The 17,577-nt window shown below is 38.4% G+C and overlaps 1 protein-coding gene across 2 annotated transcripts in view; it reads right to left on the bottom strand.

Moving 5' to 3' along the window:
* slc4a11 (solute carrier family 4 member 11) overlaps nt 1-17,577 on the bottom strand; it is a 48,294-nt gene that overhangs the window by 14,207 nt on the left and 16,510 nt on the right. Inside the window, exons 2-6 of one of the 2 annotated variants that reach the window (XM_066718351.1) lie at nt 13,724-13,774; nt 11,984-12,103; nt 6,707-6,753; nt 5,680-5,908; nt 466-547 (exon numbers count right to left, since the gene is read on the bottom strand). In XM_066718351.1, coding sequence (XP_066574448.1) covers nt 466-547; nt 5,680-5,908; nt 6,707-6,753; nt 11,984-12,103; nt 13,724-13,774 — 529 coding nt within the window. The remainder of the gene's footprint in view (nt 1-465; nt 548-5,679; nt 5,909-6,706; nt 6,754-11,983; nt 12,104-13,723; nt 13,775-17,577) is intronic. The other variant, XM_066718353.1, reaches the window with a different exon arrangement.

The raw sequence follows: 17,577 nt of genomic DNA, 5'->3' as shown, positions 1-17,577 counted from the left end.
GAAACAGCTGATCATGCCCTCAGACTTTTGCATCCAAATACTTGATTCAGTACTTTCCCAAAAAAGTATTTAAAAAAATACAAATGCAATCTATTACTGTATTGTTTTCTATTAATGTGTTGTAAATTCTGTATTTTCTGTCTCACTCTCGCTCTCTCTCTCTCTCTATATATATATATATACATATACACACACATACTTCAACAAAATGTGCTTATAACTATAACACTTTTAAGCAAATCATAACAGTGGGCAGCTTTTTTTCCAATTGAAAAAAAAAAAAAACTTAACAGAAGCAACTGTAACAGGTAGTCTCGGCAGTGACTGACACCGCACTTCCTTCAGTATGGATGCTATTCTGTCAGACAGAGAAATTAAAAATGAATAAAGTTGCCCGCCTACAATTCTTGCACTGCACTGGAAGCTGGTTTAACAGCAGGAAGAGTCCCGCAGTGACTCACTTACAGGATACAGAGCCATGACTGCTGGTACTGGACTCCTGTGGCCGTGGCAGTCACTCCCTGGATTGTCTCCGACAGCAGGTGCACTGCCGGGAGAGACACAGGAGCACTGTAAGGGCACAGCTGGGTTTGGGCACTGGGGCCCACTTCAACTGCCATTGGGTCTTTTTCACAAACACCCGTAACAAATGTGATGAACATCTGTAACAGTCATGCAGCACAGTGATCAGGTGGATTGTGAGCTGTTCTGAGATGCTCCTTGAAACCTGTTGCTGACTACAATAGGAGATCTCTGAGCTTAGATTTTATACCTTTAGACTTGATGATTTAAATCATCTTTACCGACAAATAAATCAATTTCCATGTGTAGTCTGTAGAGAAGTATCTCAGTCTGATGATACATACATTTTTCAGAAGGGGATCTTTTTTGTCAAGGTAAATGTTACAACAATTATGTTATTTTGTACAAATTGAATAAAACCTTATCACACCTATATATAATAATGCAATGGCATCTGAACTAAATTCTATATTAATTTTGTTTTAATTTTCAAGGGGTTTTCATTTTTGACTATGTATGTATGTATGTAAGCTAGTCTGCACCTAAGAGTCTATAACTCAGGAGACTGGAATACTTGTCAAACAGAAAATTCCCCATTAATGTGCTGGATGATTAGTGTTGCCATGACAAAGATGTTTTAGGAATGAGGGCACTCATCCTGGACTGTGATTAGTTAAATTAATAAAATCATGCACAACAGGCATCCAAAAGTCAGGACGCCTTGGATTTTTCAGTACTGTAAAACTGATGCTACACAGCCGGTTTGAAAACAGATGGCTCTCCACCTACTCAGATTATTTAATGAAAAATGGATACAGAATGGAAACAATATGTTGTCAAAAGCGTCCTGACAATAGCTCCCAAGAGACACATAATCAAAGATGTTATTGTTTGTTTTCACTTACCAGCTTATTTGTTTGCCAAATAAATTATCAAAATAACATTTTGATTTATAAAACTGACTTACAGAAACTAACACATCACTATGATACTTACAATGTATGGCAAAAGGAAATGTACAGTTTTCTGTACCAATGCACATTCTCTCAGTCTTAGGTGATGAAGGTCCCCTGTTCCTGGATAACAGAATAATTTGTACAGAATCTGTAGTACCTGTGAGCTATTCTTATATTCGAGTCTCTAGTCCCTCAAATATACATGGGGGAATGTAGCTGACAAGCTGTCATCGCAGGCCTCTGATGTATAAACCTGTCTTAAAAGTTATCTGTATTATTTGCTTCTAGGCTTTTAATTTAAAAAGTAATCTTTAAAGTAAATTCTTGGATGAGGCAGAGTGCGGCATTTTATTTGCAGCTTTGCAAAATTATGGAGAAGCCTCTCAATCTTACAGCTATTTAGAAACAAGTCCAGCACTCTCAACTGATTAAATTCCTGTTCACAAATAATTAAATTCTATTAAATTCCTCACATTTTAACTATATCTTCAGTATGTGGAAAAAATGTCAATTTCAGCCAATGCAATACACAAATTCAGGAGGGAATTTGCAAGTTTGCAGTTTGAATATAAATCCCCAGACTGCCATGATTCTAAAATAATACAGACTATTTTCTTTCAATAATCTTATTGATAATAGAGTAATATTTTAATATATACTACCAAGACCATTTTAGTCTTTAGGTGTCTTCTCCAGTAATAGTTTTTATGCAGTGTACAAAAGACTTTCGATTGCATTGTCTGAACAGCAGGTCACAATATCCTATACAGAAGTAGTGGGCATTATTACACTGGACAACTAGTATAAAAATTTACCATGGTAAATATATTAAGCAATTCCTGCAGTGCATCATGCTTGGAATAGGCTTATGCCATGCCCCAGATCAATTTCAAGACAATTCAAGTGCATTCGATTCTCTCAGTGCTGAGAAACTGTAGCCCCCATCCCTCATAGTTACATAACTGATGTTACTCAACAAGGACACCATCTCTCTAAGCAGTGCGGTGACAGACACACGGCCGACTCATCAAGGAAACCAATGTGCTTCTATTTTTAGAAAAATATCATGAATAAAGGGGGAAATAAATGAGTGTCCTTTTATAAAAGCATGTGGTATTCATGTTTTTAATTACATGTGTGCAATTGTACCTCTTTTGTTGTTTTTCAATTAAACACAAAGCTCGCCAAGTTAGATTACAAAATAATTAAGAATAATCATCATAACCTACGCACTTGACTGACCTCTTAATACAATAAGGGTACAAATTTAGCACAGTTGCACTAAACAGTCTCTGATTAGTGCGGACTGCTGGGTTGAGCTTCAAAACACATGTACGTACCAGCTTTCATTGATGTGGTCAAAATCAGTAAATGATCATCAAACTCTTTTCCCTGAAGGTTTCTGAGCTGAAACCATCTATTCTGTGCCTGACCATGTGATCCAAAATACATGCCTTTTTAAAATATAAAGTAAAACATTCAAAAAAAGTGTTTTCAATTTTCACTGTTTAGTAAAGCATATATATTTATCTTACAATTCCAGATGAAAATACAATTAAAATATAAAGGTTCAATGTATTCCCTCCTATCGTTGTTTTGTGTGTTTGCAAATTTCTTGAAATTGTTCTTTACCATGATTTAGCCATGGTCAATCTTCATGCCTCTTGTATTGCATGCTTGTCTCTATGCATTAAAGCACTGCCCCATAGCTTTATCCAAGGTATACCATAGTAAACTTTTATATGGGAAGCATGACCTCACCTAATCAATGTTCTCCCACTCCACTCCTTTAGAAACGTTTAAGTAGGAAAAGAGAGACATGATGAAATAAAATAATCAATGAGTGAGACTGAAGAATCAACACAGTCTTATTCTTCAACGTGGGAGAGACAATGTTTGGAGAAATGCGCACAAAACTGATCCCTTTCACAAGACTGCTTTCTAACCTTTATCTCGTCATTGGACACTAAGTGCATTCCTTCTCTGCCAAACACAATGCAGTGTAGGTATGAGTTCATGAGACAAGAAAGGAAAGAAAACCACCCATGGTGACTTTTACCAAAACACCAAACGGAAAAAAAAAAAACTGGAAAGAAAAAAAACACACAAAAAAACTCCATGGTAACCAATATCGACACATATATCCCGTGCATGCTACAGCTTACCGTCATCACTGAGAACGAAACTGTGAGCTTTCTCTGCATAAGAAAACCAATATATATATATACATATATTATTCAGTATACATACAAGTGGGCTGAAGGAGATGATTAGAATACAGACATTAATTCATTAATTTAGAGAAACATTTAATGATATTGATTGGATTGGTGGATTGATTTAGAGATATTCAATAGAAACTCCACCTCCCCCTGGGGTCTCCTGTTTACACTGACAGACACTACATTCATTTTAATTTCTGTAAAAGTCTTTGAGATATTAGGTTAGTTTAGGCCCTATGTACCTATTATTATTATTATTGTCATTTAGTTGACGTTCTTATCCAGGGCGACTTACATTTGTACCCATTTATACAGCTGGGCATTTTACTGGAGCAATCTAAAGTATGTTGTTTGTTGTAGGTTGACTCGCTAATAATCTGTGACAAAGTCTTAAAGAAATTAAGGAGAACAATTTGAGATCACAATTAAAAGCCTGATAATATCTTTTCCCACACATTAACTTTTCCCCTGTCCCCCTGAATCTGTAAACTAGTATGTCCACATAAATGGCTCATTGCAGTCCACTGAGATAGCCCAGGTGTTCCGTAGACAAACATGGACAACAAATCAATATTCTCATTCATTACACCTTTGTACTGGGTACTGCTTCACTGAGAATCTGTTGTCCTCCTTTTAGGATTTCATCATTCACATAATAATATATATAAAAGCACCACCATTTGGTGTTATTGGTTTCCAGTTACAGCACTGAATTCAGTGTTATGCTGCTACTCTTAAAAAGAACACTTTGCCCCCCAAGCCATACAGCATTGCTAATAAATAGAATAGTTCACATTTGGAATATAACTACACTTGTAGTATGGAAACTGTAGTAGCAGATTGTATTATAGGATATCTTTACTATCCCAACACTTCCAATTTCCCCAAAGTCGGAATGAAAATATCTGTGCCGCACTCAATGACGCCTAGACAATTCTACATGACGAAATGCAGTATATTTAAATTGATCAATTATTCAAACCATTAAAATAACCTTTAGAGCATTACACAATTCAAATGTGTCACCTTAAATTTCATTTGTAAATATGCAGAGTTTTAATTACTGTGCCTCTTGAGGATTTTTAAGTAGGCCAATCAGTTTAAATGGATTCATCTGGAAACATTATATTTAATTAGCCTTCCTAAGGCCTTACTGAATACTAGATGCGGGGACGTATTCTGAGAAAACAAGGTCTGATTCTGAATGTATTGCTGCTTATGTTACATTAAAATCATTTAATTATAACAATGGGCTTTTCCCAGGTTAACCCTAAACACTACTGCAGGTTCAGCACAGGAACCAGAACCCGAGGGAAGAATAATACATTAAGGTAAATGAAGGCTCAGTATATGTGTATCCTTCTCTCTTAATAAAGACAATGCAGAGATATTGGAACACATTATTGATGCTTTGCATTGCTGTTTGCTGGGTTCTTTCAAGAACAGGTCAAAACCACTGATTCGTATAAGAATTGTCATCAAGTGCAGACATTTTAATTTTCTCACTGACTAATGGTGCTGTCAGTGTTAAGCAAGGGCAGGCTATGCTATTATATGACAAAATTAGACTTATTAATTGCAAGACTTCAGTTTGACAGTGGAAAGTGGTAATTGAAAAGAAGAAACAGAACATAAACATTGAAACTAATGTAAAATCCATCTCAGGGCCATCTTTGTAGTATTGTACTTGTACTAGTTTACTAAGTTAATAAAGTCTTTGATGGGTCTGATGATCATTTGCAAGTATTGCTGCAGCTGAACCAAGAGCTCCTTTAAATACTAGCTCTGCAAAAGAAAGCAGGTTTCTATTATTCATATTATGTTACCGTAATTTGTCCGAAACTATACAGTAGAATACCTATAATAATATATTTCTACACCGATACATAAAGAACAGCAAAGTGTGTGACTACTAATACAAGAGATTGTTTTTGTATGAGAGCTGGAGCCCTGTTTGGAAGAAGTGCTGCAGGCCTCACCATTAACCTCCTGTGCGGCAGCGTCGGTGAACAGTATGCTCATCACCTCCTCGAAGTTGCAGCTGGGCTCGGCTGTGTGGCTCTCCTGGCCCACGTGGCGCAGCATCTTCTTCAGCACGTCATCCAGGGAGGCAGCCGTCTCATCCAGCAGGATACTGGCCCGTGCCAAGAACCCATCCAGGTCCCGGTGGGCTCGGATCTCCTCCTCGAAATTCATCAGCTTCACATACTGATGAAGACAGTAGACCTTGTAAAATATGCAGCTATCTAATTGCCTTTTCACACTGACACAGATGTTTTTATCCCACTATTCTGGGAAACTAAAGCTGTACGTGACACTTACTAAGGACAATGGCACAAAGAGGGATCCGTTGCTTTCAGAATGAATGCTTAGGTTGTGATTGTTTTCTTTTTCACTTCTATATTTCATTTGTTGCTGAAGGGTAATGAAAACAAAAAACGTCATGAATTTGGTAAGACTTTTGCCTTTTTTTCCCCAAAGTTGTGACATACACATTAGCTTGCGAGGCCAATGTCTTGTGGCTTGGTTCTGGCTCGGTCCATGAAAATGACCAATGTGAAAAGTGCCATCCCATGAGTGCTCAGCTGGGCGGGTGTGTGCCACTGTAAAAAGGCCATAATTCAGATCACCGAAAGCAGCTTTCTCATTATAATTGACTGTTTGACTGTTTAATTGACTGACAAATTCAGCATATTGATAATAAAGGACAGGGTAGGACAATGAATTATGGCATTAAAAAAGATCCTTTCCATTTGAAGTGATACCGTCATCTTTCAACAGATCAAAGTTTTTTTTCTTGGGGGGGGGGTTAATATCAGAGCACATTAGGAATTTCAGAACAGACACTTTACTTTGGGATTGCACTGGAATTAAATAAGTGGCAGAGTAAGACCAATTCCAGTCCATTCTGAGAGACCCATATGGATCCTCTGCAGAATTGGTGAGCCCAGAATAGACTATAATCTTTCAATTCTCTAATGATATCACCATGCCTCTGAAACTTACCTTTCTCGACGTGTTCAGCAACACACATCCTGAATCATCTGGGTCTGCTGGGGAAGTGAATAAAAACACAAGTTTTTAAGTGCACTGTCAGAAAGGCCACACGGTTTACAATTGCAACAATAGAAATGTTTTGGATTGGTTGCAAGTTGGCTCAAAAGCAGCAAAAAAAAAAAAAGCATTAGTGATAAAGTAACAGGGCTTTTCCACCCTCACCCCTAGGTGGTTGAATGACCTTCCCATCGAGGTCAGGACTGTACAGACCCTGACCACCTTCAAGTCACATCTGTTCACAATGTACATGCAATATAGCATCCTAACCTCCTGGTCTGCTCAGCACCCTTGCTCTTATGCACTTTCTTATTAATCTATGCTTCTTTATGCTCATCCTGCCTACTTATGCATTGTTAGGAATTATTTAGTTATACTGCATCTTCTCCTATGCCTACCCCTGCCACATATTAGGAACTTAAGTGAATTATGTCTGCCTTGTTAGCTCTTTGTACTATGTATGCTTAATGTATTTTGTATTTGGTTATTAAGTATCACTTTTCCCTCCAAAAGTACAGTGTGCAGATGCATAGTGAGGACAGAAGCTATATCTTGTCTCCCAGGGTCACAGGGTCTGCAAAGAGTATATTTACAAATCAGTTAATACTGAGCTTCAGAATACCAACATGTAAGCATTTTAGTTTGAGTGGGGTGGGCTTATGTGGCTGAAACAGTATCCATATTCCTAAATATACGTTGGCCATTTTCTATCAAGTGATTCTGACCCCCAAATCCCCTCTCACATCACTTACCATCTCTCTACTATCTCCTCCTGGATGCACCCGCATCATCTCAAGCTTAACCTTTCTCCTCTTCTTTCCCTCCTCCACTTCACCTTCTACTGATCTCTCAATTTCAATAACACTGGAATCTACCACACTCTACACCCTCTTCCTGCACTAAGCATCTTGGAGTGACACTTGAATCCGCTCTATCATCCTCCCAGCATATTTCCTCTCTGACAGGCACCTGCTGATTGTTCCTGAGCAACATAGGCAGAATCGGCCCTTTCCTCACTGATTGACTCATCTACTCATCCAGACCCTGGTCCTCTCCCACCTGGACTACTGCAACTCCCTCCTGGTTGATCAACCTGCAACTGCTACCCACCCATTCCAGCTGACCTAGAACTCATCTGCTCCTCTGGTCTTCTCTCTGCGTCCATTTGCACATGTTGTTGCACTACTCTGCTCCCTTCACTGGCTCCCGATCTCCATTTCAAGACTTTCACTCTTACCTACCATTGTCTCAACAAGACCACACCTAGTTACCTACAGACTCTTATTTCTCTTTAAACACCCTCCAGAGCTCTCTGGTCCTCCTGCCCCAGAAGACTCACGCTATCCCCTCTCTGCTTCCCTTCCTGCAAACCCTGGCCCTTTTCAACCCTGCCCCTAAGTTGTAGAAGGATCTTCCCAGGACCGCAGAGTCACTGACCACCTTCCGGCAAATACTCAAGAAACATAATTTCTGACTTTACCTGTAATACAGTAACTTAATCTCCTGCTAGCGGATAGTCGGGCGGGAAGTGGGGGGAATTTGTTTGGCCAGGCTGCACCCATTTTTGGCCAACTCTGCCCTCTCAGATAACACAGGACTGAGGTTGACATGAACACGCTTTGCCAGATTTCATAGAATGAATAAAAACAGAAACTACAAAGTTATACTGAGCTACAGCTAAAATAGTAAAACCTCAGAATGTGTTACTTTAAATATATTTTTGAGCTGTTTGTTAAGGAAAATTAATAGTCCTTGTTTGAGTCAGTTGTAAACTACCAAGTACAGGAGTTGTATTCTGTAAAAAAAGGTAAAACAGGGAGTCAGGGACTGCATTTCATTCTGTGTTCAAGAGAGAACATAGTATTGCCAGTTCAACAATCAGGAGGATGGATTTTCTTCTTTAGAGAGTAATTTTTCATCTGGCGCTTGTGTCATCACAGCACTCAAAACACAAAAACTTATGTTAGCACTACAGCAGTGGGCAACAACACACTTCATCTAGCAATCCCTGAATCAGATAAACACGGTGGGATAAAAATAAAGGAACAATTGCCATTGTTCTTGGGGAAAACTTGGCAACAATGAATAGCGCACAGGCTGAAGCAACTAGCGGTTGAGAGTCTAATTAAAACTTGGGAGAAGGGCTTTAAAGCCAGGGGAATGGACTATTTGTTCATCTGAAGGGATTCTTAGAATACAAACAGCTAACACGTTGTAACCACAGCACTGTATCCAGGAAATTCCCCTGTACACTATATATATAGCCCTCCCTCTCGGTCTGTCCCTTGGGCCAAGTTAGAGCACGCACTCGTCTGTGTGGCATGGAGGCCCCAAGACAGCAGGTGACCAGTAGGACTCAGACCCTCAGCCCTCAGACTTTGGGCATCAGCAGTATGCCAGTAGACACCCAGGAGAAAAGTAAGGTCATTTTGGTTATCAAGCACTAAATGAGATTAGATTGTTTTCTTGGAACAGAAGTGAAAAAATATCCCACATTTATTGATTGTGGCTTCTTTATTAGCAAGACAATCCTAAAAGGAATACAGAGTACTTATACAACAATCGTACTTTCAGAGGCAAGATCTCCTCTTCTAAGCAGCATGAAATAAGTGTGGGTGCTGTGAAATGTCACGCTAAAGATTGAGTCTTTATCAAACTGCAGAGGGGATCTGAAAAACTCACTTCAAAACACATTCGCTTGCTTTCATGTAGGGGAAGTGTCCCTGAGGCTGTTCTCTGTTGGCCTGTCTAATGTCTCTCACAGCTGACTGTGAAACACTATCTACTCGTGCGTCTAGAGCATCATAGCATAGACATTTCTTTTTCACTTAAATCTATGAGTGGAAGGACTAGTATCTACTGTTTTAAAATTTGATTGTTGTATTTTACATCATGACCAAAAAAAAAAAATTTTTACAAGACATTTTGGAGTTACTCCTGGCAATGGGTGAGGCAATGCATTACTTAAACACCAATATGTGAAAGCTAGCAGGTTGAGCTCCAGAATTCATATTACTGTTCTATTGCACAATAAATTAGGTTCAAAACAAGGGATACTAAAAGATTAAAAACAAATGCAAAGTCCATTTCATGGCAATTAAAGCTTACCTGTAAATATGTGGTATTTTAACAATTTGGAACGCAATACTGCATATAAATAATGATATGAAATTGTATGGAGAACACTAGGATTTATTGAGAATGGACCTTCAATGGAGGTATTCACAGCATCTTATTAAGCCCACACTAAAGTGCTGCAGCTCATGTGGTGATTAAAATGTAATATTAAAATATAAGTCTGCTGACAGTCTCCCAAGGGAAGGAATCTGCACTCCTAATTACTGTCAAACCTGACAGTGATTCATTCGTACACAAGAGCAACTGACTCCCTGTTATAATGACCACTTTTTCTGTTGTTTTTTTTCTTCTCCCGGTTTACTTTACCTTGAAGTCGTTTGGAGAATATACATGTCAAACATTAAAGGTTCGTCATGAAGTGCAGCTGGAGGTGAAATGCACAATGTCTGCAGACTTGATAGAACACTTCTGGCATCAGTACTGACTTTTTTATTTTTTGTTTTCATTTTCGTTAAAAATCATTTCACGTATCGCATTTTTGCTGCTGCACGCAGATTTGTTCAGTGAAGAACAATCAGGATAGGCATATACACGTACTTTTGACTAAAATAATAATATGCATCTACTCCATTTTGTCCAGTAAACAAATATAAACACATGACTCATTTTAAACATCCTTTGGCATTTTGGTTGTCAGTGTTGGTTGTTTAAATTTGATTACATAAGGATGCCTCTTCTTTTCAGATATTTTGTCTAAAATATTGTTATCTTTGCAATAAGTGAGCGAACACAAGAGAGATTGTGTGGATGTTGTTTAATTGTAATGAACATATGAAGTTAATTAAATAATAGCAAAATATGGGTTTTAACACTACAATCTCCAGATAGGATTTATTTTCACTGAAGCGGGCTGACGTTTCCTTCTCAAGTCACTCCACATATATGCATACGACACGAGATACCTCTTCAACCCGGGCGAGATATCCTGGGGGGCCTTCTATTCATCCTTCCTAAAATCCATGGATTTGTATCTCTTCCACTGCTAGTGTGAGTATCTGGCAGGCTTGACATTATTCATACTGAACCTCTGTGCACCCCCTTTCAAATCAATGTGACAATATTCTTCTATTTCCAATTCTCCACCACACTGTGATATTTACAGAAACACTGTCTAGAAAAGCTTAAACCCAGGGCCGGTGAAATGTGACAGGAACAGAGTCATGTATCACAGCAGGCTGACTAGCATCCCAAAATGCACAGGATACAAACAAATCATCATCTCATATCTGAGAAATTCAGTGATTAACTTCAGTCAGTCCAAATTGGGCTTTCAGTTCTGTTATATTTCAAGGTATGGAATCACTTTTGCAGACCCACTGAAAATAAAACCAGTGAGTACACTTTTGCTCAGAGCAAGAATTGTACCATATCACTGTGTTCGTGGTGTGCGATTACAATTCTTTTTTTTTTCACACCTGTAAACCATCAAAAGAAAACGTTCTCATCATCTTTCAGGCTTTCAACAAATGACAGCTGCCAACAGCGAGATAAGGTCTTCTGGCTGAGAAAATATTTGCATTTTTTTTTTTTATATATATATATATATACAAAAATATAAATGTAGAATGAACCATTGTTTCGCATTTCAAACAGACAATTGTAATTCAACCTAAAACAATCAGATATTATACCGGATGCCACTTTTGTGCTGTGAAGGGTACTAGAAACAATGCAGCTGAATCAACCCAGCAGAAACATGGACATCACAGGTTCTTACAGGCACCAGGCCCACCACACTAGCCACTGAACCGCACTGAGCCAAGAGCCCCCTGGCAGCTCCGCCCAGCCCCAATAGAGTGGGTGTCAACTGAGACACACTGTCACTGTCATCACTGGAAACAATACTAGCTACATGGATGCCTGCAAGTCTGTTTGAGGGTTATGGTTTAGATATTGATATAGGGTTAGGATATGTGCATTTCTTCAAATATGTTAAAAATTACACAGTTGTGTGAATCTGATCTGTGAATCACACAAATACAAATGCACGCTGACACACAAACTGCGACTGATGCACAAATGTATCTACTATGTTCAAAGTCACAGAAACTGAGTTTGCAGCACATGCTCCACAGAGGCACACTGACTGACCTGGGTTTGTCTGCTGCTGGGGGTTGGAATACAGATGCATGTTGTCTTCACAGGCGATGGGCGAGTCCTGGCTCTCTTCTTTGACCCCGCAGCCGTCCTCTGGCATCCCCTCCCGCAGCTCTGAGAGGACACAACACAGCCAGCGTCAGAGAGTGTCAAACTAGCTACTATACAGACTGTTATAGTGCGGTCTGCACATGAAGACATGCCAAAATGTACAATAAAAACAGAACAGACAGGAAGAACAGTGTTCAATCAATCCATATTTGCTGAAGGCAATTGTGAAGACATTAGTTGTGTATTTCTAATTTATATAATATTATACACAAGCTTATTTTAACATGCTAAAATCAAATGAGTCAATAATAAGGAAATTATGTCGTTTTAATGGCTGTCTGGTTAGTTTCCAATCAGGAAAAACTCTGAAACGGCAATTAAAGGAGAGATTAGAGTAAACAGCTGGCTTCCATCTTCACTGTGCAATCAAAAAGGCAAGATATACACATGGGTTGTGAAATTAATATTCACTATTGTGAAGTATATATTCGACATAAATGCTAACAGAGTGCACCACCGAGTGCTAAATCTACCACTCCCATGCCAATGCAGGGAAATACAAATATGTAGAGAAACAAGGTCATAATTCTTTGTGTCACAAAGCAAGTCCTATAACACATTCAAAGACTGTTTGTCTTAAAATCACTCAAAACTTGAGAGGTTGTTTACAGTGGACCATTGTGAGGAATGCAGTGTTTTCTTCCTTCTCATTGTGCAGCTGGAATATTTACTGCCGGACTTTCGTTAAGACATTCTCTGTTAATGCTTCTTGTGACAAACAACAGATTCCAGGAAAAGTATTTGCAAGGCTGTAATTCACGTTGAACTTAACCTTCCTTAGCTGTTGGTCAATATTAACCTTCTACTTACATTTAAAAATAAGTCCGATTTGCCATACTTATTTTAAAATCTTGCTGCACAAACATACAGGTCTTTGTAAATGTGGATCTGTGGATGGACGTGTATGTGTTTGAGTATTCTCTTTGTTTCAAAACACACTTAATAATGTGATTGCGGAGGGTGTCATGATGCACTGCCTCTATTAATCCAAAAACCTAATTATAAAAACTTACAATGCCATATTATTTTTAGAATGTACGTGCGTGTTTGACGTGATTTATATTTATGCTTAAATAATCCCCAATTTTCTCCAAATGACTTCAAGTTCTACACATATAAATATGGTCTGTGAAACCAGCCCCTAGTGTTTAACCATTCTTTACACTACATGGAAATGCAAGTCATTGACACATGGAATCCAGAACCTCTCTCTCACTATCTAGATACATTTCTTTGTATCATGGTTACTTAAAATGAAAAACAGCTGTATTTCTTCAAACTCTGTTGTATGGCATTTTCTTACTAGGAGCATCTTAAAAATACATTATCTTTCTCTACCTACAGCATGAGAGTGAAACACCTGTGATGTGAAACAAATCCACACAATTCCAGACCAAACATTCACTCCAGACAAGCTCAAACACCACCAAACACAGAGTATGGACCTCAGATCAAGAGACACAACTTCAGAAACAACAACAGCTGAACAAACTGTACTTTTGTATTTGAGTATTCTGTATATTCCCTGATTTTAAAATGTGCCCCCCATCTGTTTCTCCTTTCTAGTATGACTTTAGAACACAAAAATCCACATTAAGAATATAAACAAAATGTTTTACTCACCCATCTCTTGGAAAAAATATCCATTTTTGGACATCCCTGAAGGTGGGGCCTCTGTTTAAAGAGAAAGGATGAAAAGATGAGAAAAAAGAATGCAAAACAAAACAAGAATATATAATAGAAATGCAAACTGTCCCTCTAATTTACTTGTAAGATCTGAGCAGTTGTACAAGGCTCCAGACACATTATCGAGTTACCGAACAATGAAGAGACATAAATGAACAATTACCGGCAAAGATATTTACTGAGTGATTTAATTAATTAATCCCACCCTTTAGTGCAAACCCACAGTGTACCTCTTGCTAGAATGACAATATCAGATAGATTTTGTCTTCTTTCCCACAAATAATACATTAGTAGATTCTTAAAAATCACACATTTAGCTTTATTTTTTATGAATTAATCAGTCCAAAAAGCCTGGGCATTCTGCTTCAATCAATCAATTTTCATTTCAACACTGAGGGAAGAAATCAAATGTTGCAACAAAAACTATACAATAAAACAGTTTTTAATAGCAACTTATTAAGTTGTGAAGTGTTAGATTTACATGGATGTCCATACTGAGAACATTTAAATAACATATGAGAATAACATATAGAATGTTATACAACATTTTTTTAAACAAACTGAATTTTAATGTAGTGGTGAATTAATGTACAAGTGCCAAATATTAATTCTGTAGTGGTGGTTTATTTTATTTCTGCAACCCAGTACTTTTCCAGGGTGTGGCACAATGACAACAGAACATGAATGTAAATTAGACATTATAATTTAAACACATTTTTTTATCAAAAGTGCTGTTAACCTACACACTGGTAATTGTTTGTATAAGTTGCAAGCTGGTATACACTACCAGTGAAAAGTTTTAGATCACCCCCATTTTTCCAGTTTGTATTGAAATTGAAGCAGTTCAAGTCCAGTGAATAACCTGAAATGATACAAAGGTACTGAAAACTGAAAAATAATGTTCATTTCAGAGTTATATACTGTGTTACTACACCCTCTTAAGCATTATTTGGTAGTGTTATGCGCAGCTCCTGTGCATAGAAGTTACTGTATTCCTACAATGTAAACATCGTTTGAAAGCTTAATCTCTTGGCTACCAGCGCATTTCATTCTCAATCACATCCGATTTACAGTGCTCCGGGGGTGGGGGGGGTCTCATTCAGAAGTCACTCAGTTTCGATCGGATTTCTTTGCAAATAGGCTTGTTTTGTTCAGATCAACCTAACGATTAATTCAGTATTTGATGTTCTATCAAACACAGAGAAGTTCAGATCCAATTATGTAAAATCATTGTGTATTAGTACAATTTAAACAGTTTTCCATCTTGGTGTGTGTTGCTTCTACCAAGTTTCCAGAATATGTCATAATCGTCAATATTTTCTGAGATTTTGTATTCCTACTCAGACCAAGTATCCCCCCATCCCCCCATTTCAGCCTGCGGAGGGGGGTGCGTGGGGCATAAATGCTTCACATCATTAGAAAGCTGAGAGTCTCAGCTTTCATGGGATACCAAACACACAGCAGTGAAGAGTACACATGGGATTAAAGAGAAGCACATATTTTTGGTGCCCTTTAAGGGTACCAGACGGGTCTGTCAGCTTAAGGGGTTAAATTTTGTTAAACAAAACTATTCCATGATTTCTTTTTTTATCTCCAATTGTTTAATTGTTCTATGCTTTAATTTCAAAGTACATTGAGACATTAAACTGCGTACATTTCTATAAAAACTGGAAGAAATTGAGGTGTTCTAAAACTTTTGACCGGTAGACTCTGTGTTCAGAAATACATCAGAAACTCTCTACTGTCCTGTTACTAGTTTCCAAGGTGGTGCTGCAGAAGATGTCTTGATGCAAAATAGTGTGTGGTATGTGTTTAGGACAATTTGAGCTACAACCCCAATTCTGAAAAAGTTGGGACAGTATGGAAAATGCTAATAAAAACAAAGAGGAGTGATTTGTAAATTTACTTTGACTTGTATTTAAACAAAAAACGTATAAAGACAAGGCATTTGATGTTTTACCTAATCAACTGCATAGTTTTTTGAAGGTAAACGTTTATTTTGAAATTGATGCATGCAACACATTCCAAAAAAGTTGGGACAGGGGCAATTTAGGACTATGTGACAACTTGCGATGTGACAAGCTGAAATAAGAAGGTGATGTGAAACAGGTGAGGCAATCGTGTAATCATTGTATATAAGGAGCCTCCAAATAAGGCCTAGTCCTTCAAGTGCAAGGATGGGTCGAGGCTCGACAATCTGCCAACAGATACGTCAGCGAATAATCCAACACTTTGAGAACAACATTCCCCAAAGACAAATTGGTAGGAATTAGGGGATTTCACCTTCTACGGTGCACAATATAATTAAAAGATTCAAGGAATCCGGTCAAATCTCGTGCGTAAAGGGCAAGGCCGAAAACCACTTCTGAATGCACATTATCTCCAATCCCTGTCTTAAAAACCATCATGAGTCTGTAATGGATATGCTGACATGGGCTCGGGAATACTTTGGTAAACCTTTGTCAGTCAACACCATTCGCCGCCGCAGTTTCAAGTTAAGGCTTTACTATGCATAGCAGAAACCATATATCAACACTGCCCTGAAGCGCCGCCGACTTCTCTGGGTTCGGTCTCATCTGAGATGGACAGTAGCACAGTGGAATCGTGTTTTGTGGTCCAACGAGTCAACATTTCAAATAGTTTTTGGACAAAACAGCCGTTGTGTTCTCCGGGCCAAAGAGGAAAAGGACCATCCAAGCTGTTATCAGCGTCAGGTCCAAAAGCCAGCGTCTGTCATGGTATGGGGGTGTGTAATTGCCCATGGCATGGGTAACTTGCACATCTGTGAGGGCAACATTAATGCAGAAAGATATGTACACATTTTGGAGCAACCTATGCTGCCATCCAAACATCGTCTTTTCCAGGGACGTCTCTGCATTTTCGATGCATTGTGTTGCGTAAGCAGAGAGTGCGGGTGCTAGCATGGCCTGCCTGCAGTCCTGACCCGTCTCCCATTGAGAATGTATGGTGCATTATGAAGCGCAAAATAAGGCAACAGTTGCGTAAATGAAGAAATGCATAATGGATGAATGGGGGAAAATTCTGCTTGCTAAACTTAACCAACTGGTGTCTTCAGTGCCCAAACGCTTAATAAGTGTTATTAAAAGAAAAGGTGATGTTACACAGTGGTAAACAGTCGACTGTCCCAACTTTTTTGGAGTATGTTGCAGTCATCAGATTTGAAATGAGTGTATGTCCATTGGTGGCACCACCTGCAGCTCACAAATTGTAATATTGCAGATAAACCTTTTGTGGCTGTGTGCTATGTCAAAGACAATTACCATCTCAATCTCTTTATGGTGGTTGCACAATTAGGGCTCTCTAAAATGTTATTCTAGCTGTGATTATGGAGCCACTTGTCCTTTAAAAGCAGGTCAGGTCTTCAGCTCCTGTCCTTCGGAGCAAATAATGAATGCTAGGTTTTCATTACACCCGAGTCCTTAAGTAACACATTTACCTAATTATGTGGTTCATTGAACTAACTGCAATCCCAGGACTTTAGCAGCTAATGATTTATAGACTTACAAAACCTGCTGCAGACCAGTGTTAAGCGATATATCAATAATCCTCAAACAATATGAGTCAGTGCAATTTTGCCAGGAGGCTTAGGTTTCTTGTGCAATAAACAAAAACTACAGATGTTAAGGTTTCTGTAGATTCTGCAGCAGCATGAAACAATAATGGAATTGTTTATATTGTTCCCTCAAAGTAAATCAATTAAGGATACATGATTGGCTTTGGAAAGTGAGAAGTACCAGTAGTAAACAGCTAGCCTCTGATAAAGTCTATGA

Source organism: Amia ocellicauda, chromosome 12 (assembly GCF_036373705.1).
Source record: "Amia ocellicauda isolate fAmiCal2 chromosome 12, fAmiCal2.hap1, whole genome shotgun sequence".
NCBI lineage: Eukaryota > Metazoa > Chordata > Actinopteri > Amiiformes > Amiidae > Amia > Amia ocellicauda.
Note: the sequence above shows the minus strand (reverse complement) of the source record. Positions and strands in the feature narration are given on the sequence as shown.